The sequence below is a fragment of the Conger conger genome, chromosome 2 (assembly GCF_963514075.1).
Source record: "Conger conger chromosome 2, fConCon1.1, whole genome shotgun sequence".
Taxonomy (NCBI): domain Eukaryota; kingdom Metazoa; phylum Chordata; class Actinopteri; order Anguilliformes; family Congridae; genus Conger; species Conger conger.
Window position 1 is genome coordinate 80,776,253 of NC_083761.1, and position 25,000 is coordinate 80,801,252.

The window sequence follows — 25,000 nt, forward strand, 5'->3', positions numbered from 1 at the left end:
ACCTAAATTTTAATTCAATTCTAATTCAATTGTGCTTGAAATGTGCAAATAAAATAAAATATGTACATTTTAACAAAAATGAAATGGGGAAAGAAAGAGTGATAACCCTTCACCATATATACTCAGTGAGCACTTTATTAGGTATTAGGTATAGGACTTCTTTTTTAAACTTATTGGTCTTCTGCTGCTGTAGTTTGAGAGGTTTGACACGTTTTATGTTCAGAGATGCTCCTCTGCATACCATTGTAATGTTGTAATGTGTGGTTATTTGCCTTGCTCTCACCTTCCTGTCAGCTTTGACCAGTCTGGCCATTCTCCTCTGACCTCTCTCATTGACAAGGCGTTTTTGCCCGCAGAACTGCTGCTCACTGGATGTTTTTTAGTTTTTCGCACCAATCTCTGCAAACTCTAGAGCAGGGGTCGGCAACCCTGGTCCTGGAGAGCCGCAGGGTGTGCTGGCTTTCGTTGTTGCTTGGCATTAATTGATCAATGAAAGCCGTTGATTACACGGTTAACTCACCTCACCTGGTTTCTTTGGTCTGAGTCGCTTGCTTATTTTAAGGTGGAGACGAAAGCCAGCACACCCTGCGGCTCTCCAGGACCAGCGTTGCCGACCCCTGCTCTAGAGACTGTTGTGCATGAAGATCGGCAGTTTCTGAGATACTCAAACCACCCTCTCTGGTGCCAGCAATCACTCCACAGTCAAAGTCACTCAGATCACATTTCTTCCCCATTCTGACATTCGTTCTGAAAACAGCTGAACATGCTTTTTACTGATTGGCTGATGAAATATTTGCATTAACAAGCTGGTGTACAGGTCTACCTAAACACAAACACACACACACACACACACACACACACTCACACACACGGACACGCACAAACAGGACCTCTCTCTGGGTAACAGGCAGCTCCCGCACGCCCCGGAGAACCCCGGCGCGGTGCTGAGCTCCTCGGAGAAGAGAGCGATTAACCTGACCTGGACCAAGCCCTTCGACGGGAACACGCCGCTCTTCCGATACATCCTGGAGGTGTCGGAGAACAGTGAGTCCCCCCCCGGACCAGGGAGGGTGTGCCGGAGGCCAGGGACCGGGAGGGTGGGGGTATTTCCACTGGTAGAGGTGGAAGAGTGGGATTAAGGGCGAGAGTGGGGTTATTATTGAGCGGTATGTAGTCAGTCTCGATGATGATGCGGTATAATTAGCATAACGCTGAGATAAAGCTTTGTGCGTGTGTGTGTGTTTGTGTGTGTGTGTGTTTGTGTGTGTGTGTGCGTGTGTGAGCGTGTGTGTGTGTGCATGCATGTGCCTGTGTGTGCCTGTGTGCACGCGTCTGTGTGCCTGTGTGTGTGTGTGTGTGTGTTTGTGTGTGTGTGTGCCTGTGTGTGTGTGTGTCTCTGTGTGTCTGTGTGCCTGTGTGTGTGTGTGTGTATGTGTGTGTGTGTTTGTGTGTGTGTGTGTGTGTGTGCGTGTGTGCACGCGTCTGTGTGTGTGTGTGCCTGTGTGTGTGTGTGTGCCTGTGTGTGTGTGTGTGTGTGTGTGTGTGTGCATGCGTTTGTGTGTGTGTCTGTGTGTGTGTGTGTGTGTGTGCATGCGTTTGTGTGTGTGTCTGTGTGTGTGTGTGTGTGTGTGCATGCGTTTGTGTGTGTGTCTGTGTGTGTGTGCCTGTGTGTGTGTGTGTGCCTGTGTGTGCACGCGTCTGTGTGTGTGTGTGTGTGCCTGTGTGTGTGTGTGTGTGTGCCTGTGTGTGTGTGTGTGTGTGTGTGTGTGTCCCACCCCAGACGCCCCCTGGACGGTGATCCTGGCGAACATAGACCCAGACTCCAGCTCGGTGACGGTGAGCGGGCTCATCCCAGCGCGCTCGTACCAGTTCAGGCTCTGCGCCGTGAACGACGTGGGGAAGGGCCAGTTCAGCAGGGAGACGGAGCGGTGAGCCCTTACCCACAATGCACCGCTCACCAGCACACTGCCACACGCACAGACACACACACACACACAGACACACACGCCGTGAACGACGTGGGGAAGGGCCAGTTCAGCAGGGAGACGGAGCGGTGAGCCCTTACCCACAATGCACCGCTCACCAGCACACTGCCACACGCTGCGGAGTTTCACACACACACACACACACACACGCTGCAGAGTTTCACACACACACACACACACACACACACACACACACGCTGCGGCGTTTCACACAGACACACACACACGCTGCAGAGTTTCACACACACACACACACACACACACACGCTGCGGCGTTTCACACAGACACACACGCACACACACACAGACACACACGCTGCGGAGTTTCACATAGACACACACACACATACACACATACACACTTCCACAAACAGACACACTCCCACACGCTGCGGCATTTCACACATCCACACACACACACCACATGCATACACAGGCACGTACACACATTCACACAACAACAGCAGAAGTGGATGTAACTTGCACACACACACACATACGCACAGAGGAGAGCCAGAATGAGTCATTCCTTCAAAAACGGACTCAAATCCCCAGAGCGCACTGCGTCCTCAGCACCAATCACAGCAGCTGCTTTGTGCCTCACTGTGTGTTCAGATGAGGTGACAGAGAACCCTGCAGGGGGGAGGGTGGGGGGAGGAGGGGGGGGCTAGAACAGCAGAATCAGGCCAGGTCTGCAGAGGGGCCCTTTTGTGTTGCGTTTTAGATTCCGTATCAAACGATCTCCGCTTTCTCTCCTCCATACCGTCTCTGCTCCCCCCGTCTGTCGCCGGCGGAGACCGCGGGGGAATACCGCGCTGCCCCGCGCAATTGATTCACAAAGTATTATTTTCCGTTGCCGTGGCGCCGACCTATCTCCTTCACACGTCCCCTTTTGTGAGCTCCCATGACTCCCTCTGTGTGGGGCCGCCGTGCCCCCCTGCAGCCTGTGTCCCACAGGCCTCCTGCCTTTGTGAGACAGGGTGGGACTGTCGTACAGTCACCATGCTACACGCCCATTAACACACAGGGAGACAGACACACAGACACACACACGGACATAAGGACACGAGAATACATCACGAGGAGAACCGGCCATTCACCTCCTCTAGAACATCACAGCACATACTGAGGAGAACATGAGCACCGCCTCTAGAACATGAGAACACATAATGAGGAGAACAGGAGATTCATCTCCTCTAGAACATAAGAACCAACAATGAGGAGAACAGGAGATTCACCTCCTCTAGAACATAAGAACCAACAATGAGGAGAACAGGAGATTCACCTCCTCTAGAACATCACAACACAGAATGAGGAGAACAGGCCATTCAGCCCATCCAGGGTCAACATTACCCTGCGGACGAGAGCATCCAGCACTGTGACAAGCCTGGACTTGAACACCTAAGACTCTCCTGCCTCAGCTACAGGACCTGGCCGGCTGGTCCACACACTAACCCGTCTCTGTTTTAAAAAGAGTGTCTCTAACACCCCCCCTGTGCCCCCCCCCCCCCCCCCCCCAGGCTCTCCCTGCCAGAGGAGCCTCCCAGCGCCCCCCCGCAGAACGTCATCGCCAGCGGCCGCACCAACCAGTCCATCATGATCCAGTGGCAGCCCCCCCCGGAGAGCCACCAGAACGGCCTGCTGAGGGGGTACGCCGTGCGGTGAGTCTCCCGCCCGCACCCCCGCCTCGCACCCCCGCCTCGCACCCCCGCCTCGCACCCCCGCCTCGCACCCCCGCCTCGCACCCCCGCCTCGCACCCCCGCCTCGCGCGCGCTCAGCCCCGACGGCCGGGCCCCGGAGACCGGGCCGTTCCAGACCTCGCGCGGCATCGTGGGTCAACGTGGCAGAAGGAGCTCCCGAGCTGTAGGCCCTCCAGCCAGGGCTGCCCAACCCTGTTCCTGTCGGAGTGAAACCAGCAGGACTGTAGATCTTCATGAAGAGGGTTGGGCAGCCCTGCTCTTGCTGTTGAATGAGGTGTGGCTTTGTTAGGGTTGGAGTGAAAACCTACAGGACAGTAGATCTCCAGGAACAGGGTTGGGCAGCCCTGCTCTAGCTGTTGAATGAGGTGTGCTTTGTTAGGGTTGGAGTGAAAACCTACAGGATGGTAGATCTCCAGGAACAGGGTTGGGCAGCCCTGCTCTAGCTGTTGAATGAGGTGTGCTGTGTTAGGGTTGGAGTGAAAGCCTACAGGACGGTAAATCTCCAGGAACAGGGTTGGGCAGGCCTGCTCTAGCTGTTGAATGAGGTGTGCTGTGTTAGGGTTGGAGTGAAAGCCTGCAGGACGGTAGATCTCCCTGCAGGTTGGGCAGCCCTGCTCAGGCTGTTGAATGAGGTGTGCTGTGTTAGGGTTGGAGTGAAAGCCTGCAGGATGGTAGATCTCCAGTAACAGGGTTGGGCAGCCCTGCTCTAGCTGTTGAATGAGGTGTGCTTTGTTAGGGTTGGAGTGAAAACCTACAGGATGGTAGATCTCCAGTAACAGGGTTGGGCAGTCCTGCTCTAGCTGCAGAATGAGGTGGGCTGTGTTAGGGTTGGAGTGAAAGCCTGCAGGACGGTAGATCTCCCTGCAGGTTGGGCAGGCCTGTCTCAGACACACAGATTGCGTCTCTTCACTTCAGCTCTCGGCGGAGCAGACGCGCAGCGGTCTCGACACGCTCAGTCTGTCAGCGCACCTGTGCACAGGTGCAGCCGGAGCCCCCGGGGGGGTCTCACGTCTATCGCCTCTCTGGCAGCCCCCCCCCCCTCCCCTCCCGGGGGGCCTTCCGCCCGTCCTCGCACTCTGACGGTTTACCTGTCTTTCCCCGCTGCCGTCGGCGGCCATTTTGAGAAGCGCTCGGAGATCTCTCCTGCTCCCTCCCGCTGCACGCGGGCTTGCTGTCGGAGCGCGGCGGGAAGCCCTCTCGTGCGCCGTCTTTATTAACGAAGCTCTAATCGGCATGCTGTGTCTACCGCTGCTCAACTCAAACCTGCAGACTCCTGTGAGCCTGAGGGAAGTGTCCGGGAAAAGAAACCGGGGTCGGCGTCTCGTCGCAAACATTTGTCCAGCGAAGAGCTGTTCGGTTTAAAGGCTTGACGGGTCATACACCGACGTATACGTTTAAATCATGATTATGATGACGTTGATCCCCAGACATTGAGTAGGGCTTGGGGTGGGATTGACCGAGCCGCTTTTTTCTTTCTTAAACGGAAATAAAAGTGCCATTTTTAAGGACATTCCAACTCGTTAAATGTTCCTTCTAGGAGCTCAGGTTAGGAACTACAAATCCTTCCTTTGAGTAAGAAAAAACATCCTTTACCTCAGCTTTTTTTTTCTGAAGGCCTGACGTGTAAAAATGATCGACCTGTGGATCCACCTCTCCCCATCTGCCCCCACTTCTGTGACAGAACTGGCTTCGAACTGACATTTGAAGGGGCAAGGATATCCCATTGGCCTCATTGTGGAAGGAGTGGAATGAGCGCGTGTAGAATGATGGCTGCTCCTTCCTCACAGGTACTGTCTGGCGGGGCTTCCCGTGGGGTACCAGTACAAGAACATCACCAACCCCGACGTCACCAACCTGCTGCTGGAGGACCTGATCATCTGGACCAACTACGAGATCGAGGTGGCGGCCTACAACGGGGCGGGGCTGGGCACCTTCAGCCACAAGGTGACCGAGTGGACCCTGCAGGGAGGTGAGAGTGCGCTGCATCGCATCACAGCTCAGCACATCAGAGTAGTGACATCACAGCGCATCACATCAGAGTAATGACATCACAGCTCATCACATCAGAGTAATGACATCACAGCTCATCACATCAGAGTAATGACATCACAGCTCATCACATCAGAGTAATGACATCACAGCTCATCACATCAGAGTACATGACATCTCAGCTCAGCACATCAGAGTAATGACATCACAGCTCATCACATCAGAGTACATGACATCATATTACATTACATCACATTTAATGACATCATAGTACATTATATCAGAGTACATTACATCTAATTACATTACATCGCAATACAGGACATCATATTCAATTTCATCACAATACATGACATCGTATTACATTACATCACATTACATGACATCGTATTACATTACATCACAATACATGGCATTCATCACAATACATGACATCGTATTACATTACATCACAATACATGACATCATATTACATTACATCACAATACATGCCATCATATTACATTACATCACAGTGCATGCCATCATACAGTGTATGTCTGGTTCACTGAAAAAACAAAAAATAAGTCACTCTTAACAAGGATATTATAACATGTGTATTACACTGTTATAAACATGTCATAGGTTTGTCATAATATGTACTTATGTAGTGACAATGCGGTAACCGTTATTTTAATATGTTTAATACACTGCATAAACATTAAGTGTTTTAGCTTTAATATGATTAGACTTGAAATCTAATTTCTTACTTTATTACTAAATAAGACAAATATATTGCCAAATGGGTGAGAGTTTCACGCATTGAATGATTCACCAGTGGGTTAATGATTCACCAGTGGGTTAATGATTCACCAGTGGGTTAATGATTCACCAGAGGGTTAATGATTCACCAGTGGGTTAATGATTCACCAGAGGGTTAATGATTCACCAGTGGGTTAATGATTCACCAGTGGGTTAATGATTCACCAGTGGGTTAATGATTCACCAGAGGGTTAATGATTCACCAGTGGGTTAATGATTCACCAGTGGGTTAATGATTCACCAGTGGGTTAAGGAGATGAACCCAGAGGAGGGAGCAGAAATGTACAGCATGTCTACACTGCAAAAGAAACAAACAAAAAGTGAATATTCAGTATTGTAATATTTAGACTTAAAATCGTATTATTATTATTTTCTTTGCTTAATAAGACAAAATATTTGCCAATGAGGGACGAATTTCCCTGAGAAAAAAGTAATTCAAGACTTACGAAAAAAAAGATTTAGGGCCAGACAAAGAGTATGCCTACTTCTAGACTAAATTCAATTTAAATTTTCTCCATACAAAACTCAATTTAGACTAAAATAGCTTAATCTGTGTCTGAGAAACCAGGCCTTTAAGTGTGCTTACAAGACTGAATCTATCCTTAAGACACACTTTTTTCCATTGTACTTCTACATGTATGTAGGAGCAGTATGAAGTGGGAGAGAGAACACAAACTGTAGAAACAATGCATAGATACACACGCAGTAATGCATGTAAGAATATAGTGCCTTGCAGCACATCTACCCTGCGATCATGGTCATTAATATGTGTTGCAGTGTCTTAACTGCAAGGTTTTTTTTTTTCCAGAAACAAATAACAGAAGGTATGAAAAAAACTGCAGCTTGACATTCCCCCCCCCCCCCCCCCCCTCCCCCAACTCAGAGAGTGACACAGTCCTCCCCCTAGAGGAATAATTTCATACTTTTAAAAATCAGTCTCAGTCCTAAAATAACATTTCAGCTTTGCTCCAAAAATAAAGTAGAACAAATCACCCTTTCTGTTCTCAAACCAGCCATTCCTGTCAGGGACTTATGCATTGGTACAGACTCGACCACAAAGTGTTGCTTTATGATAATACATACAATAACCTAACATAACATAATATAATCACCTTTTCTGTCATGCACTTATGCACTGGAACAGACCTGACCACAAATTGTTTCTTTATGATAATACGTATAATAACCTATCATAACATAATATAAAAAAACCTAAATTAATACATAAAACATAACATAAAAAACATAAAAATGCTGAGAACAAGGCCCTGTTTCATCGCTTAAACCAGGGGAGTCAAGCTCCAGTCCTGGAGGGCCGCAGTGTCTGCTGGTTTTTGTAGTTTCCTTTCAATCCACTGCCAATTAAAGATTGCATCTCGCATGCGGAAACTTGCCAAAAACCAGCGGAAAGAAACACACCACAAACCTGCTGCCCTCCTGGACTGGTGTTTGACACCCAGGATAGTGTGATGCATATCGTATAAAATTATCTGATGAATTACATTTAAATCAATTTTATAGACGTGATTAGATTAGTGAATCAAGCACTGGATCATCTCCTATAACTGTGGGCACCCGCTCTGCTATGAAGGATGCAGATGACTCACATATGAAAAACAGGATCATACAGATATAGACAAAGGGATACATATCTTTATATATCTGCCCTTTGCGGAATGACGTCCATCCATCCATCCATTATCTGAACCCGCTTATCCCGATCAGGGTCGCAGGGGGGCTGGAGCCTATCCCAGCATACATTGGGCGAAAGGCAGGAATACACCCTGGACAGGTCGCCAGTCCATCGCAGGGCACACGCACCATTCACTCACACACTCATGCCTACGGGCAATTTAGACTCTCCAATCGGCCTAACCTGCATGTCTTTGGACTGTGGGAGGAAACCGGAGTACCCGGAGGAAACCCACGCAGACACGGGGAGAACATGCAAACTCCGCACAGAGAGGCCCCGGCCGACGGGGATTCGAACCCAGGACCTCCTTGCTGTGAGGCGGCAGTGCTACCCACTGCACCATCCGTGCCGCCGCGGAATGACGTAACGAATCAAAATTGAGGAAAGTAGGCTATGGAGCCCCCAGTTCCAAAACTTATTATTATTTTTTTTTCTTGCGTGGAATGTGCACGTGGGCGGCACCGATGTGTAGCACTGTCGCCTCACAGCAAAGAGGTCCTGGGTTCGAATCCCCGTCAGCCTCTGTGCAGAGTTTGCATGTTCTCCCCGTGTCTGCATGGGTTTCCTCCGGGTACTCCGGTTTCCTCCCACAGTCCAAAGACATGCAGGTTAGGCTGATTGGAGAGTCTAAATTGCCCCGTAGGTATGAGTGTGTGAATGATTGAATGGTGTGTGTGCCCTGCGATGGACTGGCGACCTGTCCAGGGTGTATTCCTGCCTTTCGCCCCAATGTATGCTGCGATAGGCTCCAGCCCCCCTGCGACCCTGTCCAGGATAAGCGGGTTCAGATAATGGATGGATGGATGGATGGATGGAATGGGCACGTAGGTTAACCTACGTTTTTTGCTCGGAAACCAAGCATAGCCAGAGCTGCCAGGAAGCCTGGTGGGTATCCGCAGATAACTGACGTGCGTCGGCACACTCTCATTCAGCCTGCTCGCTTTATGACAATGCCGCTGCGTTGAAACATTCAATTATATTACTTTTCGTGACTTTCTGTGCCCTGGGAAGCCGTGAAAAAAAAGTCATTTAATGTGTCGCAGTGCGGCGGCATTGACGGAAAAGCAATTAAATCAAAGTCTTCTTATTAACGGAATTGTACATTTGTTGCTTTTCCACAGTAATGTACAAGTCAGTGGTTAACCTTACAAGAGATTTGGGAACACTGCTGTGTTAAGACCTCTTGAACGGGCTTGTCGGTCTGTAAAACACATTTGCTCCTTAAATGCTCTTGCTAGAATGATGGCTTGTTCATCTGCAGCAACCGGACGGTGAGCTCATTTCTGCAGTCTGAGTGTGAATTCACCAGGCTGTTTACATACCGCAGGCTACCTGCATGTTGTCCTTCTATTCTAACTGCAGCTTCAACCTGGGAAGTGCGCAGGTTTGTTCTGAAGACCTCCAAACTAGAGCTCACACAAGTGTCAAGTCTGGCTTTGAGAACCCGCAGAGTTCCTGCCTCTACTATGAGCCTGAAGCGAGCCAGAAATACCCCTCGCACCCTCAGATTAGTTTTGTCCAGGAAAGGGCCCGATGGCAGGTGTGATGAGTGTTTCTTCCCGGGTGAGAGAGGAATATCGATACCTGTGCTATTCTGGAGCTCCGGTGAGATGGCGGGGAGGGGGCGGGCCTGCTCGCGCGGTTCCCTGGGAATCCTCGGAGATGAGGCGACGGGCGATTCAGGTATAGGCCTGTTTGTGTTTGGAGGTTTGACCTCTCCCCCCCCCCCCTACTCCACAGTGCCCACCATTCCTCCGGGCAACGTGCAGGCTGAGGCAGTGAACTCCACCACCATCCGCTTCACCTGGACCGCCCCCAGCCCGCAGTTCATCAACGGCATCAACCAGGGCTACAAGGTGAGCGGCCTGCCCTTCTGCACGGCGCCCCCTGTGTGCTGGGAGGAGGAACTGCTGCTCAAGATTTGATGTGTGTGTGTGTGTTTGCACACGTGTGTCTGTGTGTGTGTGTCTGTCAGTTTTCTGTGTCAGCGTGTGTGTGTGTGTCTGTCAGTTCAGCATACATGTGTTCCTGTGTGTGTGTTTATGTGCATGTGTGTGTGTATGTGTGTATGTGTGTGTATGTGTATGTGTGTCTGTCACCTTGCATGTGTTTGTGCACACCACACTGCTTCAGCCCTCCACAGCGCCCCAGTGTGGTCAGGATGACCATCAGGCTTATGTCACCCTGGCAACTCCTTTCCAGAACATTTTCTACATCTACATCTCCACTTCTTCTTACCTTCTCCCCCGCAACTTATCCAAAACCTTAGCTACATATTGGCCCTGCATCTGTCCAGGGTCGGTCTCTCCTGCCACCCCCCCTCCCCCCTCCCCCCCACTAACTCCAGAACTCTTGGCCCACACAGTTCTGTTTACCACTTAGTAACCACACATCCATCAAAGTCCTCGCCTCCAGTTTCCCACGGCAACACTGCACGCTCCAGCTGCCTCGCCGCCCCGCCCCGTCCCGTCCTGCTCACTCCCGGCCAGCAGGTGGCGCCCTCCCCCCCCGCCCTTCACACGAGCACCCTTCCGTTAGCACTGAGTGCCAGGGGCCGGACGCAGGTATGCCGCACACGGGCCCCGGGGACCGGCTGTGTGCACGCGTAGGGTCGTCCAGGGGGACCCAAACACACACAGCGCTAGAGTACGCGTCGCGAAGCTCCGAGCGAGGTTTTTTAACAAGGCCCTTAAATCCCTCTGCGGTTTCGGTCTTATTTAAAATGTAGACGGTCCCCGGATTCAGGTTTGCTTCTCACGGGAGATTTCCTGTGAGAACAAAAGCTTCCCTCTCTCGCAGGAGCTGAATGGGAACACGAGGGCTTTTTTAGGGAGGGTACCCTATTTTTCCAGAACAACCGCAGAAAAGAGGCTCACGGCAGCCGGGCTTTCCCTGGAGACGGTTGCGGAGTGAGAGAGAAAGAGAGGAATAGAGAGTGGGAGGGAGAGAGAAAGAGAGGAATAGAGAGTGGGAGGGAGAGAGAAAGAGAAGAATAGAGAGTGGGAGGGAGAGAGAAAGAGAGGAATAGAGAGAGGGAGAGAGAGCGGGAGAGAGAGGAATAGCGAGAGAAAGAGAGGAATAGAGAGAGAGGGGGAGAGAGAGAGGGAGAGGAATAGAGCGAGGGAGAGAGAGAGGGGGGCGTTGAGTCCCTGCACATCACACACACTCCCCCTCTTTCCCAGGCAGAGACACTCTCCAAAAAAACTCCCTGACAGAACAAGACGGCCAAAGGGAGCCATTAGCCAAACACATTTCTGTTTGCGACTCATTGCCTTTTACTGCAGCTGTGCCCGACGTGGAAGCAGTCATTCTGCATTAGCGCTAAGCTAAGCTAAGCTATTGTGCTCCTGGTCTCAAAGCAGTTTTATTACCCACTGGACTGACTCCAGATCGGCCAGTGAGCCTGGACTTCCTCTCGCACACAATGGCTCTGTTAGCTTCGAGCACAACAAACAGGAAGTGACATCAATAGAGATTCGATGGGCTTTTTTCAGTGCCAGATGCCTCAGTTGTATTGCCTTGAGAATTGCCTTTTTTTTTTCTTGTTGCCTAAACACTGTCTACCTATTCTTTTATTTTTTTTTATTTTTTTTTTTATTATCTTAGCTGTTAGCATGGGAGCCGGGACAGGAAGAGGAGGTCGCCGTGGTGACCGTGCGGCCCAATTTCCAGGACAGCGTCCATGTCGGCTACGTCCCGGGGCTGAAGAAGTTCACCGAGTACTTCACCTCCGTGCTCTGCTTCACCACGCCGGGGGACGGCCCTCGCAGTGCGCCCAAAGGCCTGCGTACCCACGAGGACAGTGAGTAGTGCCGACCGCAAACACGCCACACACTCCGCTGAGCAGCTCTGAGGCGCTCTCAAAAAGCGCAGACCTCACCTCCTGGTCCCTCTCGGCCGGCTCGGTTGCGCCAGGAAAGATCGATTCGGAAAAAAAAAAAGCGATATCTCAATTAGAAAAATTAGATGACTTGTTGCGGTTGTGGCTTGTGACGCGGTCGTGTTGCGGTTGTGGCTCGTGTCCCCAGCCCCGGGAGCGGTCGGCCACCTGAGCTTCACCGAGATCCTGGACACGTCCCTGAAAGTGAGCTGGAGGGAGCCCCACGAGAAGAACGGTGTCCTGACAGGTAACCCCACCACGCCCTTCACCACCTCCCCCCGGTCCCAGTCACCTACCCCAGCCTGCCCCACCACCCCCTCGGTCCCAGTCACATACCCCAGCCTGCCCCACCACCCCCTCGGTCCCAGTCACATACCCTAGCCTGCCCCACAGCTGACTCTCCCTCCCGCAGGGTACCGGATCTCCTGGGAGGAGTTCAACCGCACCAACACGCGCGTGACGCACTATCTGCCCAACGTCACCCTGGAGTACCGCGTCACCGGGCTGACCGCCCTCACCACCTACACCATCGAGGTGGCCGGGATGACCTCCAAGGGCCAGGGCCAGCTGTCCTCCTCCACCATCTCCTCTGGAGTCCCCCCAGGTGGGTCCCTGTCTCTCTCTCTCTCTCCCACTCCCTCTCTTTCTCTCTCTTCCTCTCTCCCTCTCTCTCTCTCTCTCTCTCACTCTCTCTTTCTCCCTCTCTCTCTCTCTTCCTCTCTCTCTGTCTCCCACTCTCCCCCTCTCTCTCTCTCCCTCTCTTTCCCTCTCTCTTTCTCCCTCTCTCTCTCTCTTCCTCTCTCTCCCTCTCTCTCTCCCCTTCTCTCTCTCTCTGTCTCCCACTCTCCCCCTCTGTCTCTCCCACTCTTCCTTCTCTCTCTCCCTCTCTCTCTCTCTCCCCTTCTCTCTCTATCTGTCTCCCACTCTCCCCCTCTCTCTCTCCCACTCTCCCTTCTCTCTCTCTTTCTCTCTCCCCTTCTCTCTCTCTCTCTCCCTCTCTCTCCCTCTGTCTCTCCCATTCTCCCCTCCCCTGCCTCCCGCGCTCCGTGGCTCCGACAGGCTCAGTGGGCCGACCCCGGTCTGTCTAAAACCCCGGAGTCCACACTCCATCACTACCTGTGAAATATCGGAGAGGTGAGAGCTCATAGTCTACTTCAGATAGATAGATAGACAGTGATGGCAGTTTTGAGGGGGAAACTCGTCTCCACCACCACCAATGTGTAGCACCCGCCTGGGTGATGCAACGGCAGCCATTTTGTGCCAGAACGCTCATCACACACCAGCTGAGGTGGACATGGAGAGAACAATGTTTTTGCCAATTACATCAGGGGATGATTAGGTGGCAGGTCGAGAGAGCCAGGGTTGGGAATTTAGCCAGGAACCCCCGACTCTTTGCGGAGAGTGTCATGGGATCTTTAACAACCGCACTGAGTCAGGACCTCGGTTTAACACCTCATTTCGAAAGACGGATATTGGAATATATGAAACATATGAATATATGTAACAGTCTTTGGAAACAATTTCAAGGTCCATAAACTGTCCGGTCTCAAAACCATAATTATGCTGAACGACAGTTTGAGACCCGCTCTAGTCTGCTGGTAACTCTTTGTGATTAGTGTTCGGCTGTGATGTCTCTTTCTCTCTCTCCCTCTGACCACAATGAGTCAGGACCCTGGTACAGGGAGCCTGTATGTCTCTATAGGAGCTTAAACAGTCTTTGTGAGGACTGACAGGGAGCCTATATGTCTCTGTAGGGGCTTAAACAGTCTTTGTGATTAGTGTTCGGCTGTGATGTCTCTCTCTCTTTCCCTCTGACCACAATGAGTCAGGACCTCAGTCCAACACTTCATGCAGGGAGCCTGTATGTCTCTATAGGAGCTTAAATAGTCTTTCTGGGGAGTGACAGGGAGCCTGTATGTCTCTATAGGAGCTTAAACAGTCTTTGTGAGGGGTGTTTGAGTGTTTGGCTGCGACGCGTTGCGTTAGGGGTCCCTCAGGCCCTGAAGCCGCGCGCGGTGCTCCGCACGGTCACCGTGTCGCGCCCGTTTGGTCCGGTTCTCCGGGGCTGTCCTGCGGAGGCGCGGGGGGGTTGAATTACAGCTCTGGGCACGCTGCCCGTCCTTAAATTACCCGCCCGGGCGGTGAGGGATGAGGGCCATTTGCGCCCGGCGAACGCCACTCCATCACGGCACCGCAGGAAGCGGGCCGCCGGCACTTCCTGTGACAGCGCCACCTCGTAATGCGCCGCACGTCTCGCCTAAAAATGGCCGCCGGGACCCGGCTCTCGCCTTCCCCGGCTGTCCCGCCATCAGTCACGACCGCCCCCCCCCACCCCGCCGCCCAATTAGCCCACCTTTCACTCCTCTCTCGGTGTGTGTTTCTCAAAATGGCTGCCATTCCTCTTCCCTTTGTTTTTCTTTTTTTTTTTGTCTTTTGTTTTTTTTGTTAAATAAGCTATTGACAAGCCCTTGTTTTTGTTTGTGTCCCACGGTGACTGCAGTGAGATATTAGCTGTGTACTGTAGCAGTGCGCACGATGGGAGCTGGCTTTTTTGTGTCCGACATTCCCTCTGCCGTTAGAAACGATACAAACAGTTTGTTTATCAGGTTAGCAGTAATAAATGGGTCCGCGTGCCCTCGGTGAGCCAGAACTTCGTGTTCCTGAGACTAACGCTGATGAGGCACACCGCTGCTGTCATTTGTTGTAGATAACAGATGAAAAGTCGCTTGTAATTTAACGTAGTGTCCAAAGTGAGCGGCCTTTCGCACCAGGCCGTTCGTGACGCACAGTTTATTCGGATCTGTATGTGAGGCGTACAGTTGCAGTGTAAATGCGCAAAGGTATAGATTAGCCAGAACAAGCGCTGATACTGTGCTGCCTAGTGTCTGGTATAGGAGCGCCTACGCAGGATGGAGGCAAACACATTTAAAGGTAATTTCGGACTTCTAACGGTCTGGAGGTGATCTCGGGCGGCCTGTAGCGTAGTGGTTAAGGTAAAGGACTGGGACACGCAAGGTCGGTGGTTCTAATCCCAGTGTAGCCACAGTAAGATCCGCACAGCCGTTGGGCCCTTGAACAAGGCCCTTAACCCTGCATTGCTCCAGGGGTGGATTGTCTCCTGCTTAGTCTAATCATCTGTATGTCGTTCTGGATAAGAGCGTCCGCCAAATGCCATTAATGTAATGTCATGTAATGTCTAGAGAGGAATAGAAGCAACAAACACCTTCAAACCACAACACTGTTTATCCCTCCCCCTTATCTGTAAATGCGCTGACATCGACACGCCATTGGCTGTGGCAATTAGAACCAATTTTCAACCAATGAGCTTGAATTATTGCAGTTATGCAATGTTTTGGTACAGAGTGTCGGGCCGTCAACTATATATTTTGAAACCCGAATTTAAAGACAATAAACGCAGGTGCAGGGTGAGTCAACATTTCAGTGAGCCTTTTCAATGATAGGAAGGGATTAACAATGGTCTTGAAACAAGGTTTTAACAGGAAAATCTTACCTAGTGTACCTTTCCGTTCAGTGGGAAATGAACTACTGAAAAAGAAAACAGTTGTGCATTTGCAGTCACTCTGCAATCTGCTCCTTTCCTGAAATAACATGCTTTTCCTGAAGGACAGCGTCTTTAACAGATGCCGTAGCAGGTTTTCAGCATGTTCACTTTTAATTAACTGCTGATTAATTAGCACTGATGCACAGGAACATCTAGGGTGCAGGACATGGCATGGCTGTGCCCTCTGTGTTATATCTTCTTAACAAACAGAGCACAATCTAGTACTTTTACTGTGAAACTAGTGGTGCAATATTCCTCCCTGTGAACCAAACAGCAGTTAACTTATAGATTCATATTAAGCAGTGTGTGTGTGTGTGTGTGTTGGTGTGTGTGTGTGCTCACATATAATTTATGTTCTTTTATACTTCACTGATAGTTTTGCCCATGAAATTCTACAGATCCCTTGTCCGCGAATAAGCAAACTTAAATTGAAAACGCATTTAAGATACGCATCAGATGTTGGTCATTGTTGCAGTACGTACTTTAACCACTAGAGAGCACTGTAGGTCAGTAATAAGCTCCATATTTGACGCTGTTCTGTGGCAGTATTGCGGGGTTGTGCCAGAAACTCCCAAGAATGTATGTTTGGCAGTGAACTAAAGGCATATTTGGATTTTTGCGGTTAGGTACGTTATATTCATGAGAAGTGCTTCACCCTGCTCCACCCTCCAGCAGTAAGGAGAGAGCTTTTGTAATTTACTCTGCGGCTCACACTTTGACTTTATCTTGCTGGAGCTTGAAATACGTTTCTAAAGGTTCCTGGGAGAGGTGAGAAAATAAGGTGCATTTCGTGAGGAGTGTTTGAAATGCGCTTGGCTGGATAAAGCAGGCATGCGCCAAGACAATGTTAAAGGAGCTGACTTCCGAAAGCCGGGCACAGTCAGGGGAAAAAGCACAGGCCTGCGGATCCCATTTTCTGATAGAATAACCTCCGATAATTTTTCATTCTGCTTTCTCCACGCTGGTGGTAGCCGGCAGCCCTGGGTTTGGAGACAGTAATGCCCTCATGCCGTAATCACATTCTGGAGGGCTGTGTCCTCTGCTTAGACTTCGACCACTCTCATTTTAATCCCACTGGCCTCTTAAGTGCACACTCTGCTTAAGTCCGCACTCTGCCAAAATGCACACTGCTTAAGTGTATACTCTGCTTAAGTGTGCTCTCATCTTAAGTGTGTACTCTGTTTAAGTGTGTACTGGACTTAAGTGCGTACGATGCTTAAGTGTGCACTCCTGCGCAAGTGCGTACTCCGCTTAAGCCCATGTTATCCTTTGATCGAGGCATGTGCAATTACTATTGTGGGTAAGAGTGTCATAACTCAGACCCTATAAACAGACCAAAAACAATACAAGACCTGCAAATTATAGGGTTCCATTTAAAGATAGTGCAGCTTTGAGATCGAGCATTAAGCATCAGAGCTTTCTAGTTCCGCAACTATATTTCAGTGAGTTTTTGCACACGAATAAAGTAATTTCACACAAATTGTCTTTTGTGCAGCAAGGAAAGGCACAATAAAGAGTTTAAAGAACAAAAGTCAAGTGTAAAATCTATCCTAAGCTCTCCAGTTGCGCGTATGTTGCTCTAAACTCTAATTCAGAGAGGGAGCAGGTCTGGGCGGCTTGTTCCCTGTTATCCTCCGTGCCATGTCTGCGGTTCTTGGCGTCTCTCACTGGAGCCCTTCCCTGGGGTTCGAGAGAGCCTGTGGTGGGTCTACCAGAGGAACACTGGGGCATGGTGTCCTCAGGCAGATACCCGCCGTTCAGACATCACGCTACAGCCCCATACCACTGACTGCTAACAGACTACAAAATGGTTGGCATTTATATAGCGCTGTACAATTGGATGCTTCTCATTCACCCATTCATACACACACTCACACATCGACGGCGATTGGCTGCCATGCAAGGCACCGACCAGCTCGTCAGGAGCATTTGGGGGTTAGGTGTCTTGCTCAGGGACACTTCGACACAGCCCGGGGCGGGGGATCGAACCGGCAACCCTCCGACTGCCAGACGACTGCTCTTACTGCCTGAGCTAATGTCGCCCCCAACATACAGGAGGGACTACGCTTCCCTCCCTCCTCACGTGTGAAGCTGCATCTGTAAAGGAGTGGTGCCAGGTTTTGGGAAGGAGTGAATTTGCACTGATATTGTTTTACCCACACACCCCCTTCCCCTCACTCCACAGAGCTACCTGGCCCCCCCACCAACATGGCCATCTCCAACATCGGACCGCGCTCCGTCACCCTGCAGTTCAAACCCGGCTACGACGGCAAGACCTCCATCTCACGCTGGCAGGTGGAGGGGCAGGTGAGCCACGGAGACACAGAGCTCCTCCGCCTTCAGAATCAGAATCGGCTTCAGTATCTTTACACATAGCACAGGCGCTAGGACAGCAGAACGGGTGTAGCATCTGACCCGGTAGGGCAGATAGTGGTAGAACAGTGCAATAATAACAGTACAATATTATTATAATATTATATCACCGTCTGTCTGTCTGTCCTGCCTAATGTCTGGCTGTCTGTCCGTCCTGCGCAGATCGGTGTGATTGGAGAGGCTGAAGACTGGGTTATGGTGCATCAGGTTCCCAATGAGCCAGAGGCCAGATCCCTGGAGGTGCCTGGTCTGAACCCCTACACCTTCTACAGGTAACTAATACACCTGTACATATACCAGTACTATACCACACCTACAGGTAACTACTACACCTGTACATATACCAGTACTACACCTTCTACAGGTAACTACTACACCTGTACATATACCAGTACTATACCACACCTACAGGTAACTACTACACCTGTACATATACCAGTACTACACCTTCTACAGGTAACTACTACACCTGTACATATACCAGTACTATACCACACCTACAGGTAACTACTACACCTGTACATATACCAGTACTACACCTTCTACAGGTAACTACTACACCTGTACATATACCAGTACTATACCACACCTACAGGTAACTACTACACCTGTACATATACCAGTACTACACCTTCTACAGGTAACTACTACACCTGTACATATACCAGTACTATACCACACCTACAGGTAACTACTACACCTGTACATATACCAGTACTACACCTTCTACAGGTAACTACTACACCTGTACATATACCAGTACTATACCACACCTACAGGTAACTACTACACCTGTACATATACCAGTACTACACCTTCTACAGGTAACTACTACACCTGTACATATACCAGTACTACACCTTCTACAGGTAACTAATACACCTGTACATATACCAGTACTACACCTTCTACAGGTAACTAATACACCTGTACATATACCAGTACTACACCTTCTACAGGTAACTACTACACCTGTACATATACCAGTACTACACCTTCTACAGGTAACTAATACACCTGTACATATACCAGTACTACACCTTCTACAGGTAACTACTACACCTGTACATATACCAGTACTACACCTTCTACAGGTAACTACTACACCTGTACATATACCAATACTACACCACACCTTCTACAGGTAACTACTACACCTGTACATATACCAATACTACACCACACCTACAGGTAACGAATACACCTGTACATATACCTGTACTACACCTTCTACAGGTAACTAATACACCTGTACATATACCAGTACTACACCTTCTACAGGTAACTACTACACCTGTACATATACCAGTACTGCACCTTCTACAGGTAACTAATACACCTGTACATATACAGGTACTACACCTTCTACAGGTAACTAATACACCTGTACATATACCAATACTATACCACACCTACAGGTAACTAATACATCTGTACATATACCAATACTACACCACACCTACAGGTAACTAATACACCTGTACATATACCTGTACTACACCTTCTACAGGTAACTACTACACCTGTACATATACCAGTACTACACCTTCTACAGGTAACTAATACACCTGTACATATACCAGTACTACACCTTCTACAGGTAACTACTACACCTGTACATATACCAGTACTACACCTTCTACAGGTAACTAATACACCTGTACATATACCAGTACTACACCTTCTACAGGTAACTAATACACCTGTACATATACCAGTACTACACCTTCTACAGGTAACTACTACACCTGTACATATACCAGTACTACACCTTCTACAGGTAACTACTACACCTGTACATATACCAATACTACACCACACCTTCTACAGGTAACTACTACACCTGTACATATACCAATACTACACCACACCTACAGGTAACGAATACACCTGTACATATACCTGTACTACACCTTCTACAGGTAACTACTACACCTGTACATATACCAGTACTACACCTTCTACAGGTAACTAATACACCTGTACATATACAGGTACTACACCTTCTACAGGTAACTAATACACCTGTACATATACCAATACTATACCACACCTACAGGTAACTAATACACCTGTACATATACCAATACTACACCACACCTACAGGTAACTAATACACCTGTACATATACCTGTACTACACCTTCTACAGGTAACTACTACACCTGTACATATACCAGTACTACACCTTCTACAGGTAACTAATACACCTGTACATATACCAGTACTACACCTTCTACAGGTAACTACTACACCTGTACATATACCAGTACTACACCTTCTACAGGTAACTACTACACCTGTACATATACCAGTACTATACCACACCTACAGGTAACTACTACACCTGTACATATACCAGTACTACACCTTCTACAGGTAACTACTACACCTGTACATATACCAGTACTATACCACACCTACAGGTAACTACTACACCTGTACATATACCAGTACTACACCTTCTACAGGTAACTACTACACCTGTACATATACCAGTACTATACCACACCTACAGGTAACTACTACACCTGTACATATACCAGTACTACACCTTCTACAGGTAACTACTACACCTGTACATATACCAGTACTATACCACACCTACAGGTAACTACTACACCTGTACATATACCAGTACTACACCTTCTACAGGTAACTACTACACCTGTACATATACCAGTACTATACCACACCTACAGGTAACTACTACACCTGTACATATACCAGTACTACACCTTCTACAGGTAACTACTACACCTGTACATATACCAGTACTATACCACACCTACAGGTAACTACTACACCTGTACATATACCAGTACTACACCTTCTACAGGTAACTACTACACCTGTACATATACCAGTACTATACCACACCTACAGGTAACTACTACACCTGTACATATACCAGTACTACACCTTCTACAGGTAACTACTACACCTGTACATATACCAGTACTACACCTTCTACAGGTAACTAATACACCTGTACATATACCAGTACTACACCTTCTACAGGTAACTAATACACCTGTACATATACCAGTACTACACCTTCTACAGGTAACTACTACACCTGTACATATACCAGTACTACACCTTCTACAGGTAACTAATACACCTGTACATATACCAGTACTACACCTTCTACAGGTAACTACTACACCTGTACATATACCAGTACTACACCTTCTACAGGTAACTACTACACCTGTACATATACCAATACTACACCACACCTTCTACAGGTAACTACTACACCTGTACATATACCAATACTACACCACACCTACAGGTAACGAATACACCTGTACATATACCTGTACTACACCTTCTACAGGTAACTAATACACCTGTACATATACCAGTACTACACCTTCTACAGGTAACTACTACACCTGTACATATACCAGTACTGCACCTTCTACAGGTAACTAATACACCTGTACATATACAGGTACTACACCTTCTACAGGTAACTAATACACCTGTACATATACCAATACTATACCACACCTACAGGTAACTAATACACCTGTACATATACCAATACTACACCACACCTACAGGTAACTAATACACCTGTACATATACCTGTACTACACCTTCTACAGGTAACTACTACACCTGTACATATACCAGTACTACACCTTCTACAGGTAACTAATACACCTGTACATATACCAGTACTACACCTTCTACAGGTAACTACTACACCTGTACATATACCAGTACTACACCTTCTACAGGTAACTAATACACCTGTACATATACCAGTACTACACCTTCTACAGGTAACTAATACACCTGTACATATACCAGTACTACACCTTCTACAGGTAACTACTACACCTGTACATATACCAGTACTACACCTTCTACAGGTAACTACTACACCTGTACATATACCAATACTACACCACACCTTCTACAGGTAACTACTACACCTGTACATATACCAATACTACACCACACCTACAGGTAACGAATACACCTGTACATATACCTGTACTACACCTTCTACAGGTAACTACTACACCTGTACATATACCAGTACTACACCTTCTACAGGTAACTAATACACCTGTACATATACAGGTACTACACCTTCTACAGGTAACTAATACACCTGTACATATACCAATACTATACCACACCTACAGGTAACTAATACACCTGTACATATACCAATACTACACCACACCTACAGGTAACTAATACACCTGTACATATACCTGTACTACACCTTCTACAGGTAACTACTACACCTGTACATATACCAGTACTACACCTTCTACAGGTAACTAATACACCTGTACATATACCAGTACTACACCTTCTACAGGTAACTACTACACCTGTACATATACCAGTACTACACCTTCTACAGGTAACTAATACACCTGTACATATACCAGTACTACACCTTCTACAGGTAACTAATACACCTGTACATATACCAGTACTACACCTTCTACAGTTAACTACTACACCTGTACATATACCAGTACTACACCTTCTACAGGTAACTACTACACCTGTACATATACCAATACTACACCACACCTTCTACAGGTAACTACTACACCTGTACATATACCAATACTACACCACACCTACAGGTAACGAATACACCTGTACATATACCTGTACTACACCTTCTACAGGTAACTACTACACCTGTACATATACCAGTACTACACCTTCTACAGGTAACTAATACACCTGTACATATACAGGTACTACACCTTCTACAGGTAACTAATACACCTGTACATATACCAATACTATACCACACCTACAGGTCACTAATACACCTGTACATATACCAATACTACACCACACCTACAGGTAACTAATACACCTGTACATATACCTGTACTACACCTTCTACAGGTAGCTACTACACCTGTACATATACCAGTACTACACCTTCTACAGGTAACTAATACACCTGTACATATACCAGTACTACACCTTCTACAGGTAACTACTACACCTGTACATATACCAGTACTACACCTTCTACAGGTAACTAATACACCTGTACATATACCAGTACTATACCACACCTACAGGTAACTAATAATGTCTGCCTGTACTGTGTGCCCAGGTTCCGCATGCGACAGGTGAACATCGTGGGCACCAGCCCCCCCAGCCAGCCGTCCCGAAAGATCCAGACCCTGCAGGCCCCCCCCGACATGGCCCCCATCAACGTCACCCTGCGCACCGCCAGCGAGACCAGCCTGTGGCTCCGATGGGTGGTGGGTAGCCTGTGTGACTCCTCTGTGACTCCTCTGTGACCCTGCGCTCCTGTGTGACTCCTCTGTGACTCCTCTTTGACTCCTCTGTGACTCTGTACTCTCTGTGACCCTGCGCTCCTCTATGACTCCTCTGTGACCCTGCGCTCCTGTGTGACTCCTCTGTGACCCTGCGCTCCTGTGTGACTCCTCTGTGACTCCTCTGTGACCCTGCGCTCCTGTGTGACTCCTCTGTGACCCTGCGCTCCTGTGTGACTCCTCTGTGACTCCTCTGTGACCCTGCGCTTCTGTGTGACTCCTCTGTGACTCCTCTGTGACCCTGCGCTTCTGTGTGACTCCTCTGTGACTCCTCTGTGACCCTGCGCTTCTGTGTGACTCCTCTGTGACTCCTCTGTGACCCTGCGCTTCTGTGTGACTCCTCTGTGACTCCTCTGTGACCCTGCGCTTCTGTGTGACTCCTCTGTGACTCCTCTGTGACCCTGCGCTCCTGTGTGACTCCTCTGTGACCCTGCGCTCCTGTGTGACTCCTCTGTGACCCTGCGCTCCTGTGTGACTCCTCTGTGACTCCTCTGTGACCCTGCGCTCCTGTGTGACTCGTCTGTGACTCCTCTGTGACTCCTCTGTGACTCTGTACTCTCTGTGACCCTGCGCTCCTCTATGACTCCTCTGTGACCCTGCGCTCCTGTGTGACTCCTCTGTGACCCTGCGCTCCTGTGTGACTCATCTGTGACTCCTCTGTGACCCTGCGCTCCTGTGTGACTCCTCTGTGACTCCTCTGTGACCCTGCGCTCCTGTGTGACTCCTCTGTGACCCTGCGCTCCTGTGTGACTCCTGTGTGACTCCTCTGTGACCCTGCTCTCCTGTGTGACTCTCTGTGACCCTGCTCTCCTCTGTGCCCCTGCGCCCCCGCGCTGCAGCCCCTGCCGGAGTGGGAGTACAATGGGAACCCGGAGCTGGTGGGGTACCGGGTGCAGTACCTGCGGTCGGGCTCGCAGGCCCGGCCGCTGACCCACACGGTGCCGGACCGGCTGGAGCGCGAGTTCACCATCGAGGACCTGGAGGAGTGGAGCGAGTACGACGTGCGGGTGCAGGCCCTCAACGGCATCGGGGCCGGGCCCTGGAGCCCCCCGGTGCGCGGGAGGACCCGGGAGTCCGGTGAGCCTGCGTCTCTGTGTCCGTCTGTCTCCCTCTCTCTCTCTCATCACTCTGTCACTCAATCTCACCCTCCCCCTGTCCCTCCCCCTGTCTCCCTCTCTCTCTCTCTCTCTCTCTCTCTCTCATCCTCTGTCACTCACTCTCACCCTCCCCCTGTCTCCCTCTCCCTCTCTCTCTCTCTCTCATCACTCTCTGTCTCTCACTCTCACCCTCCCCCTGTCTCCCTCTCCCTCTCTCTCTCTCTCTCTCTCATCACTCTCTGTCACTCGCTCCCACCCTCCCCCTGTCTCCCTCTCTCTCTCTCTCTCTCACCCTCCCCCTGTCTCCCTCTCTCTCTCTCTCTCTCATCACTCTGTCACTCGCTCCCACCCTCCCCCTGTCTCCCTCTCTCTCTCACCCTCCCCCTGTCTCCCTCTCTCTCTCTCTCTCTCTCTCTCTCATCACTCTCTCTCTCTCATCCTCTGTCACTCACTCTCACCCTTCCCCTGTCTCCCTCTCCCTCTCTCTCTCTCTCATCACTCTCTATCACTCACTCTCACCCTCCCCCTGTCCCTCCTCTCTCTCTCTCACCCTCCCCCTGTCTCCCTCTCTCTCTCTC

General features: G+C 49.4%; 1 protein-coding gene across 1 annotated transcript in view; it reads left to right on the top strand.

Annotated features, from left to right (window-relative positions):
* The window catches only part of sdk2b (sidekick cell adhesion molecule 2b), a 268,719-nt gene that overhangs the window by 195,391 nt on the left and 48,328 nt on the right, over window positions 1–25,000 (top strand). The window contains 12 exon segments of the mRNA XM_061230561.1: window positions 908–1,044; window positions 1,781–1,928; window positions 3,506–3,646; window positions 5,474–5,655; window positions 9,910–10,025; window positions 11,776–11,971; window positions 12,198–12,296; window positions 12,462–12,653; window positions 17,797–17,918; window positions 18,147–18,256; window positions 23,100–23,250; window positions 24,165–24,402. Of these exon segments, the coding sequence (XP_061086545.1) occupies window positions 908–1,044; window positions 1,781–1,928; window positions 3,506–3,646; window positions 5,474–5,655; window positions 9,910–10,025; window positions 11,776–11,971; window positions 12,198–12,296; window positions 12,462–12,653; window positions 17,797–17,918; window positions 18,147–18,256; window positions 23,100–23,250; window positions 24,165–24,402 (1,832 nt within the window).